At 43.7% G+C, this 16,267-nt stretch overlaps 1 protein-coding gene across 1 annotated transcript in view; it reads right to left on the bottom strand.

The window, feature by feature from the left end:
* Window positions 1-16,267, bottom strand: part of SLC35D1 (solute carrier family 35 member D1) — a 52,185-nt gene that overhangs the window by 21,725 nt on the left and 14,193 nt on the right. The window contains exons 4-5 of the mRNA XM_068239271.1: window positions 11,486-11,553; window positions 5,224-5,295 (exon numbers count right to left, since the gene is read on the bottom strand). Of these exons, the coding sequence (XP_068095372.1) occupies window positions 5,224-5,295; window positions 11,486-11,553 (140 nt within the window). The remainder of the gene's footprint in view (window positions 1-5,223; window positions 5,296-11,485; window positions 11,554-16,267) is intronic.

The following is a 16,267-nucleotide window of genomic DNA, read 5'->3' as shown; positions in this document are numbered from 1 at the left end:
AAAACTGTTCACTCCCTCTAAAGTAAATACGTAGTAAAGTGGCACCAATTACAGCTGCAAGTTACTTTGGATAAGTCTATGAGCTGTTGCACACCAAGAGCGGTTTCTTAGCGGTTTTTTTTTTTTTAAACGCTTGGCTAATGAATGGGATGATGCACACCAGAGCGGTTCGTTTTTTCTCTAAACGCAAACTATGGTCCTGCAGCATTTTTGCGGTTTTCTGAGGCGTTTCTGTCTCAAAGTAAAGTATAGTAGAGTGGAAAATCGCTCTGAAAAGCGCTAGATCAGAATGATTTTCCAAGCGTTTTTGTTACAAAAGCTGTTCAGTCACAGCTGTACTGTAACAAAATATAAAGTCTGCTACACAAAAAAAAAAACCAAAAAAAAAAAAAAAAAACAATACACCACACTAGGCATGCTATGAAAACTCTAAAACATGCCTAGAATCGTTCTGAGAAAGAAGAAATAAAAAAAATAAAAGCTAGCGGTTTTTGGTGTGCACTGGCAATAAGAAGGAAAACTGCTCCAGCTCCTTCATGTTGGATGGTTTTTGCTTGTGAACAGCAAGAGTTCATGCAGGATTATGTACATTTTGTATGCAAATGTATGCAACTCAAAAATGGACCACCAAGGTTTAAATTGATAGACCATTTTCAAGCCGCATATATTTGTATTCAGAATGTGAACAATCCTGCATGAACTCAGAATTAAATGCATCTCCTTGATCATCCCTAGTCTGACCACAGATACTCTATTGGATTGAGGTCTAGACTTCGACTAGGCCATTCAAACACACTCGAGTGTTGGTTTAGCAGTATGCTCCAGGTCATTTCCTGCTGTAAGGTGAACATCCGTCCCAGTATTGCAGACCGGCACATTTTGCTCAGAATATCCCTTTATTTAGCACCATCCATCTTCCGACTGAAACCCCTGCTGCTGTAAAACATCCCTATAGCATCACGCTGCCATTATGTTTCTCTGTGGTGATGGTGTTCTTAGGGTAATGGCATGTGTTGGGTTTGCTCCAGAGATAGCATTTTCCTTGATGGCTCAAAAGATCAATTTTAGTCTCATCTGACCAGAACCTTCCTCCATACATTTGGGAGTCGCCCGCATGCCTTTTGGCAAACTCAAAGCATGCCTTATTTTTAAAGCAGTAGGATCAGCCATACTATGCCAGGGAAAAAAAAAACACATATATAAGTAGATAAATACTTGATCTACTTACATAACACATGTATTATACTGTCCACGTTTTGATTTCAGTGAATGTAATATAGTAAATGACAAGAATTCTGTTCCTGGTGGGGGCCATGTCTTTTGCCCATAGTTAAGGCTAACTCGTGATGTCATTTCTGCCCTTTACTTTTTTTCTTGTCTCCTCCAATCGCTGAGTCGCCTCAGCCTTGCTTGTAAACACAAGTGAGTAGGGGGATTAGGTTTCAGATAAGCAGCTGAAAGGAAAGGAGGAGGAATACATTATAGATAAAAAGAACCCCCAGCATGCAATTCTTTGGCACGACTACTAAAGGGCCAGTGCTCCAGTGGAGGCATTGGGTTACCAGACTTTGAACATTATTATTGGGCTTCAGCTGCAGTCACCATCAGATGGTGGTTTGAGCAATCCCCAGCTAATCCAGCAACTGTCTTGGAAGCAGAGATAATGTGATCTTTCTTAGCTCTTTCCAGCATACCATTTAGAGGGAGTAGACAAATCCCTAGAGCCACGCCAAATGTTAGTAACTGTCAAGAGATGGGAAAAACTAAAAATCTCTCAACGGCCTGGACAGATATCCCCTCATACCCCACTGTGGATGAACCCATCACTACATGAATTCTTAACGGTGCCAGACTGGGCAGATCATAGGATTTATAAACTAAAAGACATGACAGATAATCATCAAATTAAATCCTTTACCTCTCTCAGGCAGGATAACAGTATCCCTTACAGTATGTATTTCAGGTATCTGCAGTTGCAGCATGCCTTTAAGGCACAATTCCTCAGGGGAGGTAGAACACTGCTGGTGCAGACCCATACCACTGAGGGGGAGATTATCAAAAAGGATCTGGAGCATGTTGCCTCTGTCATACACAAAACATTCCCTTCTAAGGGGCAGACTAACATAGACAAATTATTCTGTTCATGGCAGGCAGACATTCCTAGTCCAACTCTAGAAATGTGGAGTAATATTTTGGGATATTTTGTCACGACAGGTGTAGCAGCAAGGGACCGTCTTATTGCCCTTAAATTCTTACACAGGAGCTATATTTCGCCAACCAAACTATGCAAAATTGACCCCGCTGCCTCAGGAAGATGTGGTAGATGCCAGCAACCAGCTGCAGATTTTTTTTCATATAGTGTGGCTCTGCCCACGTACATGCTCCTACTGGTCACAGATACACGCAGAGCTTCAGCGAGTATTTGGAACGGCTTTCGACATGAGCCCTGAGCATCTTTTATTGGGGTGTCTGGCCGAAAACACGCTCTCTACTCATAAAATGCAGGCATATAGGTCCCTTGTTGCATACGCCAGAAAGATGATTATTCTTAGATGGAAGCAGGCTCTAGCTCCCAGTAAAAAGGACTGGTCCTCATATGTGCATAAAGAGCTAGCTATTATCAAACCCATATACCTTAAAGGGACACTTAAGTCAAATAAAAAAAAATGAGTTTTACTCACCCAGGGCTTCCAATAGCCCCCTGCAGCTGTCCGGTGCCCTCGCCGTCTCCCTCCGATCCTCCTGGCCCCGCCGGCAGCCACTTCCTGTTTCGGTGACAGGAGCTGACAGGCTGGGGATGCGAGTAATTCTTCGTGTTCCCAGACACATTAGCACCCTCTATGCTGCTATAGCATATATCCTATACCATATAGCAGCATAGATGCCGCTATTGTGGCCAGGAACGCGAAGAATCACTCGCCTGTCAGCTCATGTCACCGAAACAGGAAGTGGCTACCGGTGGGGCCAGGAGGATCGGAGGGAGATAGCGAGGGCACCGGACAGCTGCAGCAGGCTATTGGAAGCCCCAGGTGAGTAAAACTCATTTTTTTTGTTTGACTTAAGTGTCCCTTTAAAGGGACTCCGAGCAGTGCAGAAACTATGGAAAGATGCATATCATTTTAAAGCTCTCTTTCTCCTCTTTCCAATGATATATAAACCACCACCCTACGTCTTTTAGCTTTCGCTATTTTCGCGATTGAAATTGCCGCGGCCGCGAATTCGATCGCGAAAATAGAGAAAACTAAAAGGTGTAGGGCAACGATTTAGGTGTCGTCAGAAAGAGGAGAAAGAGAGCTTTAAAATGATATCCATCTTTCCATAGTTATATTGTATTACACAGGACGACACTTTCCCCAGTGTCAGCAGCTCCATTCTGCTGAATGCAGCTGCTGACTTTGACAAAAAGTCGCCCTGTGTAATACAATATAACTATGGAAAGATGGATATCATTTTAAAGCTCTCTTTCTCCTCTTTCTGACGACACCTAAATCGTTGCCCTACGCCTTTTAGTTTTCTCTATTTTCGCGATCGAAATCGCGGCCCCGGCAATTTCAATCGCGAAAATAGTGAAAACTAAAAGACGTAGGGTGGCGGTTTATATATCATTGGAAAGAGGAGAAAGAGAGCTTTCAAATGATGTGCATCTTTCCATAGTTTTTGCACTGCTCGGAGTCCCTTTAAGAGAAAGTGCCCTAAAAAGTTTAAGAAAACGTGGTCTTGTTGGATCCTGCATTACAAACTAAAATTTGAAGATTAAACGCTGCAAAAAAGTTTCCTGGATGTTTGTGGGGAGATGTACTTGAGTCATGCCACCCTTGTCTTTCATTAGAATGATATCCTCTCATTTCTAAATCACGGTGTGGAGCGACAATGTACTCTATGAATCCAATCTGGAATGGATAATGGTCATGTTAATGTTATAATTGTTTGAGTGCCGCCATGGTTGGCTGGCACACTTGTGTTTGTTTATATGAAAAATATGAATAAAAATTATACTTTCAAAAAAAAAAAAAAAAAAAAAAAAAGCCAGTGCTCCGTATGTGATAACTCCAAATCATAACAGCAGAAAAAGTTTTGAATGCAGGATTAGCATCTTTATCACTTAATACACCCCAACCAGTTGCTGTTAAAATTTGATTTTTATGGTGACGATACCGCTTTAAAGGCCAAGTAGTGGCTTTTTTTCAGGCCACTCTTCCATATAGCCCACCTCTATGGAGGTCCTATGAACACATTCTGGCATGGAACTCTGCAACTCTTGCATGGTTAAGTCTTTTTTTTCCCTATAACCCAACCATCAGGGCAGAGACACACTGACGAGTCCATTAGCTTGTATTAACATTGTGGTCAAATTGCAGCAAAATGACGTGATTTTAAAAAGGAGCGTTTTTTAAAAACAAAAACGGATCAAAAAGCACTCAGTGGTGTGTCTCTGCCCTAACGTGTACTTAAAGAGAGTCTGAAGGGTGAATAGATCTCGCTTCAGACCTCATAGCTAGCAGGGGCATGCGTGCCCCTGCTAAAACACCGCTATAGCGCGGCTTAACGGGGGTCCCTGTCCCCCCAAACCCCCTCCGTGCAGCGGGGGAGCGCTTCCTGGTTGGGGCAGGGCTAACCGCCGCAGCCCTGCCCCATGCGCGTCTGTCAGACGCGTATCTCCGCCTCTCCCCCGCCCCTCTCAGTCTTCCTTCACTGAGAGGGGCGGGGGAAAGGCGGCGATGCGCGTCTGATAGACGCGCTGGGAGGCAGGGCTGCAGCCGTTAGCCCTGCCTCCAGGAAGAGTTTTCCCTACGACCATTTTACGACCAACTTTTGGCGGGGGGTGGGTTGGGGGTGAAGGGACCCCGTTATGCCGCGGGATAGCGGCGTTTTAGCAGGGGCACACGTGCCCCTGCTATATATAAGACCTGAAGCGAGATTTAGTCTCGCTTCAGTGTCTCTTTAACAACTTTGTCCCAGACTTGTTTTGGAGAGATCCTTGGTCTTCATGGTGTGATTCCTCTTAGGAAGGCCTCTGGGACCGTTCTAAAATGTGTGTGAATACTGACAGATCATGTGATTGCACACAGACTTCATTTCACAGATTTTGACTCCTGAAGGTAACGTCATCCAGATCAGGGATTACTTAACAAAAAACATTGCTAGTGATAAGAGGGTACATAATGGGGAAGAACACCACCTTGCATCTCCTAGAAAGAAACCCAATGGCAGGGAGTGACTTACTTGAGTAAGAAGCCTTCTGCAAGCATTGTAAACAAGATTGAGAATCTTCGGAGAACTGTGAACATTGGGAGACTGCAAAACAAAACCAGAATTCCAAATTCAGAATCTACATATCAGCCATTAATTTAAAAATGTAAACATTATGTAAATTCAGGTACACCATAAGTTATAGGGGATCATTCAATACCTGGCTAGGCTTGGGGAATACTAAAAGCCTCAGTGACAGCGCTACTGACGCACTCAGTGCAATTTTGAATGGCTGGCTGCAAGGGGGGGGGGGGGGGGGGGGTGAGAACATGTACTCAAGTGTGCAGAAGAGACAGAGCAGGCGGTGGAAAGGCAGCAAAGAGATGTAGCATGCCAGTCGGACAGCACTGGTTGATCAGTTTAGTTTCAGTAGCGGTTTGCTTTAACGTCTATTTCTTATAACAAGGGGTAGGCATAACTCCATAGACACAAGAATACTGACCAGTCATGACAGGCAGAAGACATTTTATACAATACAGGATGAGACATTTAGCATTGGAAATTGAATATTTTACGGTTGAGAGTATTTTTACTATTGAAAGTAAATGGCATGTTGTACCCCCAAAACTCCAACCCAAGTATGGCATGGGGAACAGTAGGGATACCAAAGACAACAAGCAGCATCTAGCCCACCTATGACTCAATTCATTCATCTCCTTCCCCTGTTTTAGGGGTATAAAAAAAAAAAAAAAAAAAAAAAAAAAAAAAGGACCCTAAGGGAGGGGGGATGGGGGGGAGAGAGGCGTGGCTTCCTCAGTCACCCTCCTCCATGCCATTTCAGTGAAGAGACCCCTGCAAAGACTGTGCAGGCAGCTTGTGCACTAGCATGGAGCAGAACGGGCTTGGCTCTTTCCACCGAGCCGAAGCCCCAAGCGACTGCGCAGGCATGAGCCATCTCCGCGGAACTTTGAGGGTCCCAGCACTGGAATGGATGGACGAGGGAGCATCTGTAGTGTCCAAGGGCTTCCTGTCCTGAGGAAAGTATCTACATTTTTTACTTTTAAAACTCCCAGTTACTTTCAGGGCTCTTTTACAGGGAGTGCAGAATTATTAGGCAAGTGGTATTTTTGAGGAATAATTTTATTATTGAACAGCAACCATGTTCTCAATGAACCCAAAAAACTCATTAATATCAAAGCTGAATATTTTTGAAAGTAGTTTTTAGTTTTAGCTATTTTAGGGGGATATCTGTGTGTGCAGGTGACTATTACTGTGCATAATTATTAGGCAACTTGACAAAAAACAAATATATACCCATTTCAATTTATTTATTTTTACCAGTGAAACCAATATAACATCTCAACATTCACAAATATACATTTCTGACATTCAAAAACAAAACAAAAACAAATTAGTGACCAATATAGCCACCTTTCTTTGCAAGGACACTCAAAAGCCTGCCATCGATGGATTCTGTCAGTGTTTTGATCTGTTCACCATCAGCATTGTGTGCAGCAGCAACCACAGCCTCCCAGACACTGTTCAGAGAGGTGTACTGGTTTCCCTCCTTGTAAAACTCACATTTTATGATGGACCACAGGTTCTCAATGGGGTTCAGATCAGGTGAACAAGGAGGCCATGTCATTTTTTTTTCTTCTTTTATACCCTTTCTTGCCAGCCACGCTGTGGAGTACTTGGACGCGTGTGATGGAGCATTGTCCTGCATGAAAATCATGTTTTTCTTGAAGGATGCAGACTTCTTCCTGTACCACTGCTTGAAGAAGGTGTCTTCCAGAAACTGGCAGTAGGACTGGGAGTTGAGCTTGAGTCCATCCTCAACCCGAAAAGGCCCCACAAGCTCATCTTTGATGATACCAGCCCAAACCAGTACTCCACCTCCACCTTGCTGGCGTCTGAGTCGGACTGGAGCTCTCTGCCCTTTACCAATCCAGCCACGGGCCCATCCATCTGGCCCATCAAGACTCACTCTCATTTCATCAGTCCATAAAACCTTAGAAAAATCAGTCTTGAGATATTTCTTGGCCCAGTCTTGACGTTTCAGCTTGTGTGTCTTGTTCAGTGGGGGTCGTCTTTCAGCCTTTCTTACCTTGACCATGTCTGAGTTTTGCACACCTTGTGCTTTTGGACACTCCAGTGATGTTGCAGCTCTGAAACATAGCCAAACTCGTGGCAAGTGGCATCTTGGCAGCTGCACGCTTGACTTTTCTCAGTTCATAGGCAGTTATTTTGCGCCTTGGTTTTTCCACACGCTTCTTGCGACCCTGTTGACCATTTTGAATGAAACGCTTGCTTGTTCGATGATCACGCTTCAGAAGCTTTGCAATTTTAAGAGTGCTGCATCCCTCTGCAAGATATCTCACTATTTTTGACTTTTCTGAGCCTGTCAAGTCCTTCTTTTGACCAATTTTGCCAAAGGAAAGGAAGTTGCCTAATAATTATGCACACCTGATATAGGGTGTTGATGTCATTAGGCAACACCCTTTCTCATTACAGAGATGCACATCACCTAATATGCTTAATTGGTAGTAGGCTTTCGAGCCTATACAGCTTGGAGTAAGACAACATGCATAAAGAGGATGACGTGGTCAAAATACTCATTTGCCTAATAATTCTGCACTCCCTGTATGCTTGGTGCGGTGCAATTTGGATCACACCGCACTGGAGCCGAAAAGTCCCACTGTGTGAACCACGAAAAATAGAATTAAACACACACACCATGGCACTTCCAGGATTACTGCCTGCCAGCACCGATCGCTGGGACCCGGTGTTTACTGACAGGAGCTAGTGCGAGCCCGTCAAATCTCGCTCCTCGCGGAACGACAGAGGCGCTCTGCCGCCACCATCCTGTGTTAGGTGGTTGGCAAGAGGTTAACCACTTCACCACTGAGGGGTTTTACCCCTTGAGCACCAGAGCAATTTTCACCTTTCAGCACTCCTTCCATTCATTCGTCTATAACTTTATCATTACTTATCACAATTAAATGAACTAGATCTTGTTTTTTCCGCCACCAATTAGGCTTTCTTTAGGTGGGATATTATGCCAAGAATTATTTTATTCTAAATATGTTTTAATGGAAAAATAGGAAAGGAAAAATGTGGGAAAAAAATTCATTATTTTTCAGTTTTCGGCCATTATAGTTTTTAAATAATGCATGCTACTGTAATTAAAACCCATGAAATGTATTTGCCCATTTGTCCCGGTTATAAAACCGTTTAAATGATGTCCCTATCACAATGTTTGGCGCCAATATTTTATTTGGAAATAAAGGTGCATTTTTTTCAGTTTTGCGTCCATCCCTAATTACGGAGAAATTCGTAAAGGCGGGGGTAAAGTGGTTAAAATCATATCGCAGGCAGTGTGTTTTGTTCCATTGACTAATAGCCATTGCAACGAGCTGCAGTAAAGAAAGCAAAAAAAAAAAAAAAGTTAACACGCTGCAACGCAGTAAGTATAAAAGGGCCCTGAAGGAGAAATTCCAAAAGAGTCAATAGACTGCGCACTGAGCAAGAATTTTTTATTGTACACCTATTAGAATTAATTTTGTCCTTTAACCACCCTGGCGTTCTATTACATGCGCCAGGGTGGCGGCGCAGCAGGTTTTTTTTTAAATTATGTAGCTAGCCTAGCTACATGATGCCCCCTCCCTGCGGCGTCCGCCTGTACCTTGTGAACGCCGCCGGCGCGTACCCGCGTAAGGAAGTCCCGTTCTGAAAGGGGGGGGGGGGGGGGGGGGATTTCCTTTAGGGCTTCCCCCGTCGCCATGACGTCGTGACACGACAGACGGAGTTCCGATCCACCCCTCAGCGCTGCCTGGCACTGATTGGCCAGGCTGCGCTGGGGTCTCGGGGTGGGGGTGTCTTACGCAGCGGGCGCAGCGGCGGCGATCACCCCTAACACGCAGCAAGCAAAGTGCTTGCTGCGCATTTAATAAAAAAAAAAAAAAAAAACGCCCAGCAGGGCCTGAGCGGCGCCCTCCGGCGGTCATGGACGAGCTGAGCTCTTCCATACCGCCAAGGAGGTTAAAAGCTATCACTTGCAGATCACCATCATCCTTGGGTCTCTGAATGGCAATAAGATGACCTTCCCTGGAGGCAGGAAGATAATTGGGACTGTATTTTCCAAGCCGACATTTAGAAGCTCAGACTAAAGGTGCGTACACACATGCGACTATAGTCGTTTGTAACGATCGTTCCCCGATCTTTACCAACGACGATCGTTACAAAAAACGAACCACCGACTATTAAGGCAAACGACGAACGAGCCAAATCGCTACAAAAGAAAGTTCTGTCTCGGCGGATTTTAACCAACGACGATTGTTTGCAAAAGTAGTACATCGTTGGAAACGATCGTTCGTACTAGGCTTGACATGCGCATTTCACTATTTCTCCATGGAACTTCTCATTTTTATGCGCAGGCGCAATAGTTGCTTTCTGTGATGTAACGTTCGTTCTAACGATCAGATCGTTACACACATTTTAAAACTACCTTTACTTAGGTCGTTCTTTCATCAATTAAAAGTTCGTTCGTCGTTCTTAACGAACGATCGTTGTCGCATGTGTGTACGTAGCATAGGAAAGAGTTCTCTGGTGCTGGGTTTGGAGGATGCATTAAACATGTGGACCTGAAATACAAGCCAGGAGGCGCTAGTTACTGCTGAAGCAATCCATGTGTAGGTCACAAGATAATGGTAACAGCATGGACAGGATGTAACGGTGACTGCAGCCACCTTTGCCTCAGACTCAGGGAAAGTGAAGAGTCACATATACACAGCAGAAGTGGCTGCAAATGTCAGTCTTTGAAATTACGGGGTAATCAGACTGCCCTCAGGGGGAAAAAGTTACTTCACTGGGATTAAAGTGAACCAGAAGTGAAAATAAACTGATGAAAAACTATTATATTTATCCTTCTACTACAGAAAAGGAGAGGGGCAGATTGAAGTCACATGCCTCAGAGAGCTTCAGCCAGCAAGGATTACATTTACAGATTAGCCAGAAATAAGCAAGCTTCTATTACTCTCTGCAGTGAAAATACATGTTTTGTAAACACAGACTAACCAGCAAGCTCATGGTGACCCAGAACTCATTGAAGTGTGTAAGGGACTACAATGGTCCTAAAAGCCCTATTCCATAGAGCCAAATTAATCCATGCCATGCACTGATGAGGATCAAACAATCCGAAACAGTCTGTTTGCATGTTGGATTATTATGGCTCTGTACAAATTAACAAATTGACACATTGCATTCCAGCGGTTCTGGAGGTGTGTTTAGCTGCTAAGGGTACAATGGTTAATTTGCATATAATCAGCAGTGTTGCTCTGGGAGACCTCTCAAGCTCACTCCAACCTGAATTATCACAAATTATTTCTGTTTTAAGAAAGCAAAAAACTTTTGTTTTTCCTTGTAAACACAGGGAGTGCTTTCAAATGTTCTTTTTTGTAGCTAAGGGCTTGTTCAAACCCGCTTTTTTTTATTTAAGTGCTGGCGATTTGCAAAATCACCCTAAAAGCATTTGTGCAAGGATTCCCTATTAGATTGTTCACATATGAGTGGTTCAATTCAGATTCGCTCACCAAAGCGCTGCCTGTACCATTTTTGGGGAGATGTGCTTCAATGGAAGGTATAGGGAAAAATCGCAAAACGCTTAAAAAAAACACTTTGTATAGCGATTTCCCCAGCGCTTTTAAGAATAAATACATTGTATTTATTATTTTCCGGGTCAAAGAGTTCACTTCCTGACTTGCATCAGGAAGTGAAAAGATAAATCCCTGTGCAAAAGCACTTAGAAAAGCACATTACAAAAAATTGTAGCGCGCAGGGAAACCCTAAAAATAAACTCACAAAACGCTGGCATCAGCGATTGTGATTTTAGATGTGAACAAAGCCTAAGAGAATTTACTGAAATTGTAGTTCTGGAAGCATAATCCTACTTTAAATAGGGTGAAATGTTTGTAGATTAAAAATAATAGCGTGACATAAATAAAACGCATGCACGTTCATCATTGGCCAGGACTTCAGTTTAAGGGACTGTAAACCAACAGGTATACAAGACACTATGGGCCAATCTCCTGGCACCTGCTATGCATTCAACTGATGCAGTTTTGTCATATTAAAGCAAATCGGTACCCCTTAAAAATGACTGGAAGAAATACCGTCCTTTATCTGAAAATCTACCCACTTTCTCAAAGGGGAAAAAAAAAAAAAAAAACGTTTTGTGCAACCTTAATCGGGCGCCAGATTGTTCACACTCGGGAGAAAAGAGGTGGATCATACTCACTTTAGCTTCTTTGTGCTGAACAATCCTGTGATCTGATTTCCAAAGTACAGGAGAGGAAGAGGAAATGTCTGAAATAAAAGGTCAAAGATCAGAGGTTAGAATGTCAGCCTGGCTGCATGGGGAACATAAAAAAGGTGGTGTGCGTCTCTCTCTCTAAGTGCCACCAGGCTGAGATAGAATATAATACACTTTATTATTATTACTAAACTAGTAATTTGTCAGAACCCTCGCGCCGCACGTGACCACTGCCACACAGTCAGCGCGCATGCGCAATAGTGCAAAGCGCACAAGGGGGGGGGGGGGGGCGGCTTAGGATATAGGATTGTAAGGTCTGCGTAAGGGCTAAATCGTGCAAATCACAATTTATTTTTTTGTTTATGTTAAATTGGTAGATAGCACACTAAATCTTTCATTAGCAGTTAGATATATTTAGTAAGGTTGAGCGCTACACCTGAACCATGTGCGCTAGCAGTCAGATATGCGGGTATTATGGCCTGAAACTATGTCCACATACTTCTGTTTCACTTTCTGCCCTATGTAGAGGGTAAGAGGATAGCATGCAGTATTGTTCTGCTTTATGGAAAGGGTAACAGTGTGAACCAAAGCTACAGCAGTTTTCTGCAGACAATTTTTCATTTCCAATGCGTGTTTAATGTGCATGTCACTCAAAGTCAGCTGATGGCAGCAAACCATACCGTTGGCTTTGGAAATTGAGGGGGGTGAATCTGGTTATGGCCAACTTTGAGAAACAAAGCCTTGAGATTACTGTCAGTGCAGATAACACACAAACCACCCGTCACACCAACATGTCGCTACAAAGTATACAGCAGAGATATGACCACAGCTGAGGCTGCGAATTCTGACAGCTCCGTCTCACAACTGAATGAAACGCGATCTTCTGCGCTATATTTACAAGCCTGAAGATTCCAGCTAATTTCAGCCAGTATATCCACGCTGTAAATAATCTGCAGCACCGCTGAAACAATGCAACAGGCAGCCAAAGCAGACACTGCTTTCCAACTGTAGGAGAACCAGAGGCCATTATCTGTGCAACAGAACCACAGTGCGTGCAATACTGTCATCTGTGCAACCACAGTGCGTGCAATACTGTCACCTGTGCGACCAGATTCCATATCATGCTGATTGACTTTAGGAGTTTGTCTTGTTTAATTCGATTGTGGAGTGCTAAAGCCATGCGAAAGTTTCAAAACCTGCTCTCAAATCAATAGTGCAGTTATAAAGAAATGCTGTCTCTCCCACCCAGAAATGCAAGGCCAAAAGAACTTTTCAGTTGTGCTATATTTAATATGTGCAGTCTGTACACAACGGTGCGTACACATGCTGAACCAATATACCCGTAAAGGCCGTTTTCCACCAGGAGATGCGTCCCGTTTAAGATTCGGCTGCAACCCCCATTGTGCTGTGAAGACGCAGCCCAAATCCCTAAGCTGTGCCATGCAGGACTATAGGAGGTTCAGATGCCTGCAGCCTGCCCTCCCAATCACACCGGTGTGCCATGGAAGAGATAGCCAGCATCTCCCCTTCCTCTCTCGCCGTGCGGGGAAACACTGCAGAATTCACCACAAGTGGATACAGGCCATAAACCAAGTTACTGTATTGCAACCACTCTCCACTACAACAAGGTATCCATTGTCCCCCATCATTATAGAGACTTCGAATGGTCCAGTTATGCTGGGCATACACGGTTTGATCCGGCGGCCGATTAGCCGCCGGATCGACCCCCGCTGCGTCACCGCGGATCGATTACCGCTCGTCCCCGCCGGCGCTTCTCATCACCCGCTCAATTCACCACTATTGTCCGCCCGCGGGGATAGAGAGCGGAATCGATCCCCGCGTTGATCGGACACGTTGGATATTATCAATCGAACCATCAGGCTCGATTGATAATCCTCCCTTGACGCCGTGTATGCCCAGCATTATAGACTACAGGTCTACATGCCTGGGGAGCCCCTTGCAGGGAGTCACCTAGCTGATCAGTGCATGACAATGGTAAGCAGACCAGTAAACATCACCATAGTATGACCTGTAAGTACAAGTAAGACCTCATGCATTCATTATAATGAATTCAGGGTGTAGCCCATCAGCTGTCTATTGTTTGCAGGTGTGGAGTCTGCAAAGTATGCGCAGTGAAAATAAAATACACAATGACAAGTTTAACTGATGTTATCTGGATAAACCACTCCAGTCAAGAATGGTTAATGCTAGGTACACACAATTTTCTGACAGATTTATGCTGGGGATACACGCTACGTTTCTGTACCGTGTATCGACCAGCTGATAATATTCAGCTGGCCCGATCAAACCACTCGGGGACGCAGCTGGGGTCGATCTGGCGGCTAATTGGCCGCCGGATCGACCCGTGTATTCCCAGCATGACTGTCAGATTAACTATTTCCAACATGTTCGATCTGATTTCTGACCGATTTTCCATTCTCTTCTATGAAAAAAAAATTGATCGGAAATAGTCGATCTGACAGAAATTTGCATCGTGTGTACCTAGCATAAGGGCTCTGCCTCTGACACAGGCAGCCAGGGTTCAAATCTAAGCTCTTCCTACTTCAGTAAGCCAGCACCTATTCAGTGCGGAGTTCTTGGGGCAAGACTCCCTAACACTGCTACTGTCTGCGCTCAAGTGGTTGCCTCACAATCGCTTAAAGTCTGACAGGAGAAAAGCGCTATACAAATACTGGAATCATCTAAAGTCATTTGAGCCCTGACTATAGTTATGAAACGTGATGAGTGTGTACGATATGCAGGAAGTACAGGATACACAAGGCGCCCCTCAATTTTGGCGACTGGGTTACTTTAATTCATTTCAGCTTTGGCGACTGGTTCAGTTTAACCGAATTCCGGTTTGCTGCACCAGAACTAGCACATGACAGAGTTATGGTGGCAGCTTCTAAAGGAGGCTTCTCACATGTTAGCTTGTCAGCCTTTAGGCCCGGTACACACCATGCAATTTCCTGTCAGAATCGATCATTTCCAACAAGTCTGATCTGATTTCCGATCGATTTTTCAATCACTTCTATACAAAATCTATCAGAAAAACGTGTGGAAGTCAGATACTGTCAGAAGTTATGGATTCGACCTGTATGATGGGTAATTGCATGGTGTGTACCAAGCATTTGGTCTGGGGCCATTACAGTGCTTTTGGATCACCAGAGGAGGGGGGGGGCCTGACAAAAAATAAATAAATAAAAAAAAGTAGTCCAGGCAGGTGAGTGCGGCCCGGGGGCCACATCCAGCCCACGGGCCGCCAGTTGGGAAGCCCTGGTCTGAGGCCTCCTGCACAGTAGGACGTTGCGTTTTGATGCGACGTTAAAGTCACAACGCAATGCCTCCCCCCCCCCCCCCCCCCTCACAAAAAAAAAAAAAGGAGGCCTAAAAGGAATAAATATGGCAGACTACATAACCCCGCCTCAGTTCAGGCAACTTTTAAAAACTTTATTTACACAAAACAAAAACACAAAAAAAAAAAAAATTCACACCCCAAAAAAATGCAAATTGCAAAAAGGGGCACTACAGCGAAAAACTGTAACATTTAAAATATGTGCAAACATATACAAATAGGAAGTACATGGTTTGCAGTGTAAAATGAGCTATAAATTACCTTTCTCCTATAATGCTGTCACTCATGCTGGGGATACACGGTACATTTCTGTACAGTGTATCGACCAGCTGATAATATTCAGCTGGCCCGATCATGCCACTCGACCCGCGCCAGCTCGATTCCCGCCGGCGGACAATGGCAGGGAATCGAGCGGTGAGAAGGAAGCGCCGGCGGGGACGAGCGGCAATCGATCCGCGCGGACGAGCGGGTATGCGCTGGCATCGAGCCGCTGGCTTGATCCGGCGCACAAAACGAGCCGTGTATGCACGGCATTACAGTAGGCAGTAGAAATCTGACAGAAGTGACATGTTTTCGACTAGTCCATCTCTTCATAGGGGATTCTCAGCAAGGCTTTTATTCTTTATAAAGATATTCCCTAAAAAGGATTTAAACAATGATGCTGGTCAGCTTCCCTGCTCCCTACACAGTTTTTTGGCAGTTGGACAGGGCAACTGCCATTCATTAACCAGTTCGCATTCAGTCGTTTTTCGCTTCATGCATCCGAACAATGTTCACCTCCCATTCATTAGCCTATAACTTTATTACTACTTATCACAATGAACTGATCTATATCTTGTTTTTTCCGCCACCAATTAGGCTTTCTTTGGGGGGTACATTTTACTAAGAGCCACTTTACTGTAAATGCATTTTAAAAAGGAAGAATAAGAAGAAAACGGAAACAAATCATTATTTCTCACTTTTCGGCAATTATAGTTTTAAAATAATACATGCCTCCATAATTAAAACCCACGTATTGTATATGCCCATTTGTCCCGGTTATTACACCATTTAAATTATGTCCCTATCACAATGTATGGCGACAATATTTTATTTGGAAATAAAAGTGCATTTTTTCCGTTTTGCATTCATCACTATTTACAAGCTTATAATAAAAAAAAAAAAATAAAAAAAAAAATAAAAAATAGAAATATTTCATCTTTACATAGATATTTAAAAAGTTTAGACCCTTAGGTAAATATTTGTGTTTTTTTTTTTTTTTAATTGTAATGTTTTTTTTTTTTAATTAAACATTTTATGTGGATATTTCTGGGAGGGTGGGATTGAAATTGTATTTTCTTTTGTAAATATATGTGTATTTTTATTTTTATTTAACATTTAGATGTAGTTTACTTTTTGGCCACAAGATGGCA

The sequence above is a fragment of the Hyperolius riggenbachi genome, chromosome 6 (genome assembly GCF_040937935.1).
Source record: "Hyperolius riggenbachi isolate aHypRig1 chromosome 6, aHypRig1.pri, whole genome shotgun sequence".
NCBI classification, from domain to species: domain Eukaryota; kingdom Metazoa; phylum Chordata; class Amphibia; order Anura; family Hyperoliidae; genus Hyperolius; species Hyperolius riggenbachi.
The sequence above is the reverse complement of the archived record's forward strand: the minus strand, read 5'-3'. Positions and strand labels throughout refer to the sequence as shown.